The sequence below is a fragment of the Rana temporaria genome, chromosome 9 (genome assembly GCF_905171775.1).
Source record: "Rana temporaria chromosome 9, aRanTem1.1, whole genome shotgun sequence".
Taxonomy (NCBI): Eukaryota; Metazoa; Chordata; class Amphibia; order Anura; family Ranidae; genus Rana; species Rana temporaria.
This window is the reverse complement of record NC_053497.1, coordinates 43,846,061-43,858,203: the sequence shown is the minus strand read 5'-3', so window position 1 is coordinate 43,858,203 and position 12,143 is coordinate 43,846,061. Positions and strand designations below refer to the sequence as shown.

Sequence of the window (12,143 nt, the reverse complement as noted above, 5' to 3'; positions counted from 1 at the left end):
GGGAAATTAGGTGCCAAAAGGTGACTCGAGTATAAGCCGAGGGGGGCATTTTCAGCACAAAAAAAATGTGCTGAAAAACTCAGCTTATACTCGAGTATATACAGTACCTTATGTAATGCCTTTTGCTGTGTACATTTTCCTCCTGTGACCTGATTCATGTTCTCCCCTCAATGCTGGCGCCAGTACCCGCTGCTTAGTGCCTCCTTTAACAGCGTCCCACTGTGTTACTCCTGCGCGTGCGCTCCCGGGGGGTGCAAAAAGTGGCAACCACCCCAACCTATAACTGGCCTTTGCAGCGAGGTGAACATGGAAGGGCAATGTACATCACAAACAAACAAAAAAATTTCCCAGAACACTTACCAGCTAGCCTGCAAAACACCATCTAACAGTTTACGTTAAAAACAGAGGGTTTTGTTTGCACACATTTGAAAATATATGCACAAGCTGCAGTGCCCACACTATGCCCAAGCACAAGCTGCAGTGCCCACACAAGGACGGAATTTACGACTACAAATGTTCGATGTGAGCTTGTTGTCGGAAAATCCAACCGTGTGTAGGCTCCATCGGACATTTGCTGTTGTAATTTCCGACAACAAATGTTTGAGAGCTGGTCCTCAATATTTCCGACAACAAAAGTTCTTGTCGGAAATTCTGATCGTCTGTATGCAATTCAAACGCACAAAAATCCTACGCATGCTCAGAATCAATTTTACGCATGCTTGGAATCATTAAACTACATTTTTCTCGGATCATCGTAGTGTTTGTCTGTGACCGTGTTCTTGGCGATCGTAATTTCCGACAACATTTGTGTGACCGTGTGTATGCAAGACAGGTTTGAGCCAACATTCCGTCGGAAAAAAATCCATGGTTTTGTTGTCAGAATTTCCGATCGTGTGTACGCGGCATTAGGGACCTCTGTATATACTATGAAACTTGGAAATTTAGAGTTAGGACCGCAGTATATACAGAGGTCCCTTGGGGTGGGCACTGCGGCTTGTTCGTACATTTATAAATGTGTGAAAACTAATCTTTTTGTTTTTAACGTAAACTGTTAGACAGGGTCAGTTTGGTTGTTTTGCAGGCTGGCTTATAAGTGTGCTGAGAAATCTTTTGTTTGTTTGTGATGCACTCCTGGTGTGTCCATTTCCTAACATTTCCTAGGGTGGCAAGCCGCTCCTCCCCATCCTCTATATCCCGGTGTTCTATACCATTTTATAGCCTGGTACACACTACAGTTTTTTTTCATGCAACCCCCATGGGCTTACACAAATAAAAAATAAAAGCTCTGGTTGGAAGCCACTGTACTAACCATGCAAGGTTAGTTCAGTGATCTCCCCCTCTTTCTGCCATTGTCCGACCGACCGACATGAACACGGACAGAATGTAATTTCGGCATGAAAAAAAACGTTGTTTTTCAGCATGTCCAAAAAACAAAGTTTTCCCAACTTCATCATTAAAACGACGTTGCCCACACACCATTGTTTTAAAAAAATGATCTAGCAAAGCGCGGTGACGTACAACGGCACTATAAAGGGGAAGTTCCATTTGCTTTTGGGCTGCTTTAGCTGAATCCGTGTTAGTAAAAGACGATTCGCTCTTTTCTGTCTGTTACAGCGTGATTGATGTGCTTACTCCATTATGAACGGTAGTTTTACCAGAACGAGCGCTCCCGTATCATAACTTGCTTCTGAGCATGCGCAGGTTTTTTACGTCGTTTTAACACGATCATTTTTGCAGCATGTTCGAATTTTTTTTTTGTCGTTTTTCAGAACCTGAAAAATAATGTGTAGCCCACACACGGTCATTTTAATTGACGTTTTTGAAAAACTACGTTTTTTTCATGCGGAAAATGATCGTGTGTACGCGGCATAACAGTTTTAGAAAACTTTTATTTTTAAATACTAACTTCTGGAAAAGTAAAATCCTTCCCTTGCAGTCGGGCTGCTCCCGCACTATAAGGGTTGATTGCCCATTTAGGTCTAGGGGTCAGGAAAAGCAATTTTACTTACCCGATCCCCCATTCCCCCAACAGATAATACTCTTCTATGATCTGGCAGAAGACTTTTCCTCGATGTCTCCATGTCCAGTGCAGAGCTATGTGGCTTGCATTGGTCTTGATGGTTGTCAAATCTGACCACCGGGGCATATGGGGGAAGGGACTGCAGGAGTGGAGAAGCAATTAAGTCTTAAGGCGGAGGTTCACACAAAAAATGAACCTCTGCTTTTTAGATGCCTCCCCCCCTCCGGTGTCACATTTGGCACCTTTCCGGGGGGGGGGGGGGTGAAGATACCTGTCTGAGACAGGTATTTGCACCACTTTCGGGTTCTGATCCCCGCGGGGAATCCAGCCTGTCACGTCACCCCCCCCCCCCCCCACTGTCTTCTGGGAAACACTGTTCCCAGGAGAGAGCGGGGACCAGTGACGGCACACCGCAATCCTCGCGCATGCGCAGTAGGGAAGCGGGCAGTGAAGCCGCAAAGCTTCACTTCCTGATTCCCTCACCGAGGATGACGGCGGAAGCAGCCGAGGACCGAGCGATTGCTCAGCCTCGGCTGCTGACATCGCGGGCGCGCTGGACAGGTAAGTGTCCATTTTTTAAAAGTCAGCAGCTGCCGTATTTGTAGCTGCTGGCTTTTAAAATAAAAAAAAAAAGGCGGAACCTCCGCTTTAAGACCTTAATGAGCATTCAACCTTGCACTGGGACGGTTTTTACATTTTCTGTAGTTCAGCTTTAAAGTGGCATTGAACTTACATTTTTGAAAACTGTTTACAGGTGGGGTTTTTATAACAGAAGGGCATGCGCAGCTCAGACCACATTTACAGCACCACCTATGTTCCATAAAATACATTAAGTGAAAAAAACTTCATCTTTTAGAACCACTTTAACCTAATTAATTGCTAAATGTTCTCCCAGTTCTTCCTTGTTAGCACTTACTTTGCCATCTTTTTGTTGCCCTGTCTCAACTTTTTTGAGACATGTTGCTGCAATCAATTTCATAATTACCCATTTTTTTTTCTTAAAATGGTACATTTTCTCCATTTAAACATTTGATATGTTTTCTATTTTGTAAAAGGGAATAAAATACAGGTTTGAGATTTGCAAATCATTGAATTCTCTTTTTATGTAGATTTTACACAGTGCCCCAATTTTTTTGAAATTGGTGTTACATATTACATGTACTGTACAATTTTGGGTGGGAATCACTCTATAAGGCTATGATTTTATAACTCTATATAAAATAATTTACAGAACAAATTGACTGACAAAGTGAAAAAAAATGCTTACACATTTTACCGGTTGAAGTAATCTACCTTGAGAACAGTGACACCTACAGCATGAACACTGACAGCAAACAACCGTGAGTAGGCAAGTGCATTAGGAACATTTTAATTTAGAAAAAAAAAAAGAAAGTATAATTTACTTTTTACCTGTGATATTTTTTTTTTATATTAAAACATATTCAGTATTTTTTTAGTTGCTTTCAGAAAAAACAATGATAATTTTATAAAGGATTATTTCATAAGATGCCAACCAAACCTAAGAATGTCTATAATAATAAAAATAATAAAAAAAATAAGAATCACTCACCGTGTTTGGGGGGACAAATAAAATAGCGAATGCCTCCCACACTGCCATCATTCTTTCCCTCTGGCTCGTCCAGCTCGATCCCCACCCACTGCCCACTGGCAAACTCGGTGGTGCCACAAAAGCGCAATGTGGCAGCCTGCAAAAAAGTGGCATGAAGAAAGACAGTATAAACAATATGCTTGTTATCATGTCTATTAATAACAGTGTAATCTCATTGGAAATGGAAATTAATCCGGGCTTCCATTTCCATAGTATCGGGACGTTGGTACAATCTAACAGTTGCATTCACAGTCAATAGTCGCCCTGTGTTTTATGCATTTTTTGGCAAGGTCCACTTTAAAGTGTAATCTCATTGTTTTTGTTGTCTCTTGGGGTAGACATCCTCAAGTGGGTTTGTTTTGTACAGGAGAGAGTCTGCTTAGCAAGTAGGTTTTAAAATGGCCACAACCAGCCTTTTCCAGCTTTAAAAAAGCACAATCAGCAGTTCCAGCATTTGAAATCGGAGCTTTTCCACAGCAATAAAACATAACAGATAAAGATAAATCTAGCTCTAACTATATTCAAAAATTGCTTTCTTATCAGGGAAATGGAACTTGTTTCCATATCCCCAAAAAAAGTAGTTTTCATCATTGCACTTGACTACCAAGGTTTCAATGGTACATATGGCACAATTTCCTAGCCAAACTGCCAATTAACTTCAATTTGACCCATTAATGTTCTTAAAATTTAATTTTTTTAACACAATTTTGCTATTCATATTGCTAGAATAAGAGAGTAACCATGTAACAAGGGTAGTTGGCTCCATACACACCCAAGCGTTTTGTAGTTGAGGCTTGAAGCTCCAAACGCTCAACATCAAAAATCCCAGTTTTCAATTTTGCCTGTTCTCAACTGAGCATAACTACAAAACTACATTAGCTTTTTGTGAGCTATAAACTTTTTGGCCCCATTAGCGTTCCATTGGCTAAAAAAATAAATAAATAAATAAACCTTCAAAACACCTGTACAAACACAATAAAAAATAAAAAGCCTGTAAAAATTACCAAAGACACTCAATTTAGGTGTGAATGCAGACTTTAGATTACAAATAAAATCATTTCACAAACTGGCAATGCTAACAAATAAATATTACAACTGCTAAAATCAGGAAACCTACTCATTTTGTCCAGGTGTATTGTGCTATGCGTTCTTCTTTAGGCAAGGAAGACTTTCTGTAGTTTGCAGTGTGGTTGGCACACCAGCATGAATTCGTTTCTAAATGATCAAGTATATATAGTATATAATTAGACAGCAGAGGAACTTCCATGTTTGGAATTATGAATGTTGGGAATACCTAAAGGAAGCCTTCTGCCCTTAGGAGATGCAAGGCTAAGAAAACAAAGGTCCTTGTCACGTTGGTGAAGTTTTTTAATGTATTTATTTGCTACATTGTTAATTTTGACTTTTTAATCTGCAGAGATCAATAACAAATAATTAGACACTAGTTATGTTGAAATGTAAATCTAAGTTTCCAGCTCCACCCGCTTGATGCATGGTTACATGGTGCCAAGAAAAGATCTTAAGTAGGAAGATCTCATGGACCTTCTAAAAGATATGATATTCCAGTGTGTAGTTAAACCAACCAGCAGTTTCTTAAAACTTAAATATCTGTATTGGGTGGAATGACATTTGAAATCTACTTAACAATACAAAAATACTGTGGGCCAGATCCAGAGAGAGAGTACGCCGGCGTATCTACGGATACGCCGGCGTACTTTCAAATTTCCCGCGTCGTATCTTTAGTTTGAATCCTCAAACCAAGATACGACCACATCTGGGTTCGATCCGACAGATGTACGGCTTCGTACGCCTTCGGATCGCAGATGCAATACTTCGGCGTCCACTGGGTGGAGTTTTCCGCGTCGGGTATGCAAATGAGCTTTTTCCGACGATCCACGAACGTACGCGCGGCCGTCGCATTCTCTTACGTCGTCTCTAGTCGGCTTTTTCCGGCGTATAGTTAAAGCTGGTATTTTGCGGCGTATAGATAGACTTGCCATGTTAAAGTATGGCCGTCGTTTTTTTTTTTTTGCGTAAGTCGTCCGTGAATAGGGATGAACGTAAGTCACGTCTAAGTTCAAAAAATGACGTCGTTGCGACGTCATTTCGCGCAAAACACGGCGGGAAATTTCAAAACGGAGCATGCGCAGTTCAATCGGCGCGGGGACACGCTTCATTTAAATGAATCACACCCCCTGCCCGCCGATTTGAATTCCGCCGCCATAAATACACTAGGGCGCAAATTCTTCCTGGATTCGACTTAAAGCCAGGTAAGATACGGCGGCATAGCTTATCTCTGATACGCTGCGCCTGTCCATTTGTATGTGGATCTGGCCCCATGTATCTAATATACTCTACTTTCTTAGCAACTCATAAAACTATCCCATTCTAGCCAGCCATTTGAACTAAGAGCAAACTGCACAAATTGATTATAGAATAAAATGTTTAGCTGTTACCTTCTCTGCATCAATCAGTACTCTGTCCCCCAGCTTCAGTCCTATAGATGCCAGCATCAGGTTCCCAGGGATGTTGTCATAGTTGGGTAGCGTAACTTTGGGAAGGTTACAAGTTAAGGGCACCGCGTCCAAAAGCAGCTGCCTCAGCTCCTTGGCAATCATGGCAGATTCGGCTTTATCTAGGCCCATATCCATGGGGTCGGGAACCACATCTCCTGGGACTTGGCCCTTGCTGTTCTGTATAGGGTAAGGGAGAGAAGTGTCATATTTCTATAGACTATCAATTACAGATAGAATTTTTTGTCCATGCCATATTCAAGCCAATTCTCTATAGTGTAAATATCTTGGATTTTCCTGTAAATGTTGTGCTTGGTTTTACCCTCTTGTACCTCCTGAGCCTCCATGATGGGTCGTAAACATGACTGGTAGCCTCACTGATTCATTGGAAGCCTTGGGAGGGGGAGGAGCCAAGCTTGACTTTACAAGGAAAAGTTAAGCTTTTCATATAATTTCAGCTGCTGATACCGTTGGGCCATTTTGTTTTCATCGAAGGTAAGCAATTTTAGTCATAAGCTTAATCTGAATTTCCTTTCTCAGGATTCCCGTAAAGTATATCTAAAGCATATTTTTTTTATTTTGGATAGAGTAGGGGAGAGTTAAAACCACTGTCAGTAATTATGGAGATTGCTCTTCCTGTTTCATTCAATAGGAAGTCAGACAATATCTTTACAATGTGAGGGTATCCCGTTCTAGACAGGTGTCCTGGAAACAACTGTCCCCATTTTTTTTCTGTTGAAAAGCCTGTGGCGTGCAAAACACAACCCAAAAACTCCACCCGGTGCAGAGAAAAATGTGCACACACATAAAGAGTGAAATCACAAAAAACTGCGACGGGTGCATACGTCAGTGGTCCTCCGAAGAGGTCCCGTCTCTGATCCCTCGGGGCGTTAGGCTCCTGACAGGGAAAAGAGTTACTGTGGTCCATACAGCCGAAGCCATATGGACCCATCTTGGTCCAAGCAGCCGAAGCCACAAGGACCCAACATCCTCGGAGGGACTGCCGAAACAGAACCCTCCTCGGTGAGGCTCCCCCGAAGGGAGACCCCATGAGAGCCGACGAACTTAGCCAGAAGGCCGGGTCCACCAACTCCCAAGACTTTCAGAGGCAGGCCCGAGGACCAGCACCCTACTCGCCACACATAAAGTGCCAAGCACCAAACAAAAAAAGTGACAAAACAAACAAACACGGGGAAAAATAAAAAAGGAAAGTGGGGAGAAGGAAGATGGGAGAGTGAGGTAAAGTGACCAATGTGCAATACATTGGCTGGCCCTCCGGCCAGGAAACAAAAATTCCTCTGGTCCTAGACTTCCCCTCTAGACCTGTGACAACTCACAATTTTGGGTTTAAGCTTACTTTCATTTCCAGTGACACTAGTGTTCAGGATAGTTAGGGAGAGAGAATCGCAAGATAACTTGACAGAGGTTCTAACCAATCACTACTCTTTGCTTTTAGGTCTATTTTAAGCATTATGTTAATGGAGAGTGTTGAGATAAATACATTTTCTGTGTGTGTTAAGTATGATAAGTATATATCAGCAATGATGTCTTCAGGATACAACCTGTCCCCCGAAGATGTCATTGCTGGTGAAACGCATAGGGCGTGGTCTGTCTATGACATTATCAGGCTTCCGATTGCTAGCGGCATTTTTCCTATGTGAGCTATCAGCCTGCTGTTTTATCCCTGTTGTATCGGATTGCTACTGTCTTGGAGTACCGTGAACTTTGGAATAAATGGTGGGAGCATATAAAATGTGCTTCTCTATGGAAGTTTATATCTTTACCCTTTAGTGTTATATTGCAACATGCTGCTAAGTGGCAATTGTCTCTCCACTGGATGCCAGTCCTTGAAATTAACCATATGCAAGTTTGACCATTATAATTTGTGGTCCAACCTTTCTGGTAAGAGGCACCTTTCTACTGCTGCTATCTGGTGGTGGATTCCACTTTTTCCATAAGCACTTACTGCACCTTTTGAGGGAATGTGGCTTTTTGGACATATTATGAAGGGATTCATCTGGCGCCGTAATGGACTGTTTTTGCACTTTTGAGTTGCTGAACTTTGCCTTTTTTTGAATTTCTGGGTCTATGTGTGTATGGGCCCAATCTACATTATAATATGCACTATTAGTTACACATCTGCACTTTATATGTGGTTATTTATTTTGTCTTTTTGCACTTTTGCACTTATAATATTAGGGCTGCTTTTTGGTTTTCAAAGTGTATCTAAAACCAGAAACTAAAATGCAATATATTGCAGGTTGTCAGTCCTTAGATGTAAATGGCTGCATTCGTTTTCCTTTTTTTTCAGGCCAAGAACATTTAGTACAAGTACAAGACACAACTGTTGATCTTGCCAAAATGTAATGTCCTTGTCACTTTCTGGGAGCTAAAAAGACAGCTAAAGCAATGTTACCTCTCTTTTGTAAACTACTAGTCCCATCAATCCACCATGTAATGTAGATGAACAAAGACAGACATGTTTGAAGTCCAACTTCTGTAACAACCATGGCTGCCTCCATGGATACATACATTGGAGAAGTGAGCTTAGACACGAAGGAATAGGAAGTGTGTTAGGCCCCGTACACACGACCGGTTTTCTCGGCGGAATTCAGCAAGAAACTCGATGGGAGACGTATTCTGCCGAATAAACCTGGTCGTGTGTACACTTTTCGCCGAGAAACCCGTCGGGAAACTCGTCGAGCCAAAAAGAGAGCATGTTCTCTATTTCCTCGTTGGGCAATGGGAACATTTGGCTCGACAAGTTTTCTGACAGCCGAACAAGGAACTCGACGAGCAAAACGATGTGTTTTCCCCTTCGAGTTTCTCGGCCTCATAAGATTACAAAGTGAAATGAAGAGAAAGGGCCTGGTAAAGGCAAATGAATGCAGGCACCTCGCCCAAGGACAGATAAGTTGCAATATATTACAATATATTACATTTATATTACATTTAATAAAATAAGATGTAATAGCCTTGATAAGGCTCAAGCATTGTATAGAGGACAGCAACCCAAAGCAAATTATAAATAATACTTCATTGCTTTGATGACACAAAAATATGAATAATGAAAATGGATACTTTTAGTACTGTCTTGAACATTGTGGCTTGCAATCTTATTTAATGAGGTTTCTATGGACTACAATGCAATTTGACAGATATATGAAAGATATATATTAGAGGATGTTTCTCACCCTGACAGAGGGGTTGCCGCCATGTTCCAGCAGACACTTGACAGCTCCCAGGCAAAGATTAGAGGCGGCGATGTGCAAAGCGGTACCATGGTTAAAATCACTGCAGGTGGAATTTAGCACTAAGAAAGAGAGAGAAAAGATTAACCACATTAAATTAGATTTGGTATTTAAATATAAACACCTATTTATTAAATACCAAGGTATCATTTTCATGACATTTCACATTTTCTAATTTTCTAATGCATTTTGTGCAGAAAAGTACACAGTCTTGGCATTTTCCAAAAAAAAAGTATAGTGGATTTGTGCATACTTTCTTTCCTAATTTATTATGGTCAGGACTAAAAAAAAATATAGTATTTTTTTAGCCTGGCAAATAAAAAATATTGCATGGTAAAACTCTGCAGTCTTACACTCAGGCAGCAGATGGCACTGTAGTCTGTATTTCAAATATTCAGCTTTCAGCTATGCGGATAGAATCTACTGTGTGTGTGTGTATATATATATATTTTTATATTTGTTTTCTTAAATGAAAATATACAAAAAAAATTACAGATATAAAACAATTTAAAAATGTTTTAACTGAAAGAAAAACTATAATAAAAATGACCCATCATGTTTATGGTTTGCCTTTTTTTAAATTTATATGTAGATTATTTTATTATAAACCACAAAAAAAAACAAGAATACATATTTTTAAATCAATCTATTAGTATTATTATTATACACAATATTTAAAACCTGTGCTAAGCTGAAAACTCAGTAGCACTGGGGTTTTTTACATTATTATTATTTACAGTGGAACTACACTGTATCTGAGCACCACAAACAAAAAAACTAAAAAGTACAAAAAACAGTACTTAATTAATTTTTAATATTCAAAGCAAACTCACCCATCCATGAGAAATCACCCCCTAGCATTTCTGGCCGCTGCCATCTTGAGTAAGGGCAGATGATTCGTTTAGCATTTACTTCCTAAAATCCACCTGCCCTTAGCTCGGGCATGCAGACAGGAGGGTGTGCTTAGCTGAGAACCCCCCTCCTAAAAGACACGTGGGATATATGGCATCATTTGCCTAGGCCTGCAAACCAGGAATATACTTAAGAAATGTTAGGAAAATAGATCATATTTACAATTTTTTTATCTATTTACTAATGCTGACAGCATAAGGATTACAATAATTAGTGTTGATTGAGAGAGTGAGGTTCTGCTTTAATGCAATGCTCCTACCTATACTTTAAAGTGGAGGTTCACCCGGAAATGTTAATTTTTAACCTTAGATTCATGCTCATTTTGTCAAGGGGAATCGGGTAGTTTTTTTAAAATCTAAGCAGTACTTACTGTTTTAGAGAGCGATCTTCTCCGCCGCTTCCGGGTATGGGCTGAGGGACTGGGCGTTCCTATTTGTATTGACAGTCTTTCCACAGTCTTTCGACGGTCGCATCTATCGCGTCACGATTTTCCGAAAGTAGCCGAACGTCGGTGCGCAGGCGCCGTATAGAGCCGCACCGACGTTCGGCTTCTTTAGGCTACTCGTGACGTCAATCGAATAGGAACACCCAGTCCCGAAGACCATACCCGGAAGCGGCGGAGAAGATCGCTCTCTACAACAGTAAGAACAGCTTCGTTTTTAAAAAAAACTACCCAATTCCCCTTGACAAAATGAGCATGAATCTAATGTTAAAAAAAAAATTTCGGGTGAACTCCCGCTTTAACACATTTTCTTTGAGAGACATATTCCCACCTTTGTACCACTAATCAGATGCCCCATCTGACTTTATTCCCTCACCTTTAGGTTTTGATGATTTCAGAAGGATGCGTAGAAGTTCTGGGACATCAAAGTAGGCAGCATAGTGTAGGGCATTCATGTTAGTCCATCGGCTACGCAGAGTTACGTCAGCCCCCAGCTGAAGAAGCTGATTGGTTAGTCGAACAGCAGCTGTTGGGTCTCCTTTAAATGGCAAAGTTACGATGACATCAGTAGAGATAAAAATGTGATATTTAACAAAGGCCTTTGTTGTCCCTTTTTATATCAGTCATCAAATGATCTTAACAGTTTAAAGTTTTCCATCATTAAATCACTTTATTGCCATCATTTACTAAATACATACATTCCCAGGAACTGTCTATATAACAAAAGAATCCTGGGCAGAGAAGATTTTTTTTTCCATGGTAATAGAAAACCCTCAGTCAGAAATCAGGAATAGCTAAAACATAGGAAAAAATCAAAAGGGTGTTTGAGTAAAAAAAAGTATAGCAAATTAAAGAATATTATAGCATGTATACTGTATGTGCTGGTGTTTAGGACTACCTTTTAGGGTGCATTCACACCACGATTTTATCACCCTACTTGTTCTCAAGATTCTTAGGTTTGAAATCGTACAAATCTGTATGGCAAAACGTATCCATTCACTTACATTCATTAATGTAGGTCCCCAAGTGCATCCGATTTGATCCGCATCAGATTTGATACGATTTAAAATCGCATCAAAAATCGTGTTTGACCACGATTTTTGGTCCTGATTTGAAATCGTATTAAAATTGTGTCCGATTTTTTTTATATTGTGGTCAATCTAAATCGTAACTAAAAACTGTGCGTTTTTATCCGATAAATCGTACCCGATTTTTTATTACGCATGCGCACTAGACACTGGAACGAGCTAGAAACAAGCTTTATTGTACAAAACAAAAAAAAAACATTCAAATAGCCAAAACATTATGGCCATTGCCAGACATTATTTAAAATCAGGATCCGATTTTTTAGTGAAAATCGGATGGAAAATTTAGCTGTGCGATTTATGAATCCGAT

General features: G+C 40.3%; 1 protein-coding gene across 3 annotated transcripts in view; it reads right to left on the bottom strand.

The window, feature by feature from the left end:
- Window positions 1-12,143, bottom strand: part of CLIP3 (CAP-Gly domain containing linker protein 3) — a 65,444-nt gene that overhangs the window by 18,664 nt on the left and 34,637 nt on the right. For all 3 annotated transcript variants that reach the window (XR_005743510.1, XM_040323314.1, XM_040323315.1), the window contains 4 exons: window positions 11,124-11,285; window positions 9,337-9,455; window positions 6,086-6,322; window positions 3,591-3,726 (listed from right to left, as the gene is read on the bottom strand). Coding sequence is in view for 2 of the 3 variants with exons in the window: in XM_040323314.1 (XP_040179248.1) it covers window positions 3,591-3,726; window positions 6,086-6,322; window positions 9,337-9,455; window positions 11,124-11,285 (654 nt within the window). In the remaining variant the exon portion in view is untranslated. The remainder of the gene's footprint in view (window positions 1-3,590; window positions 3,727-6,085; window positions 6,323-9,336; window positions 9,456-11,123; window positions 11,286-12,143) is intronic.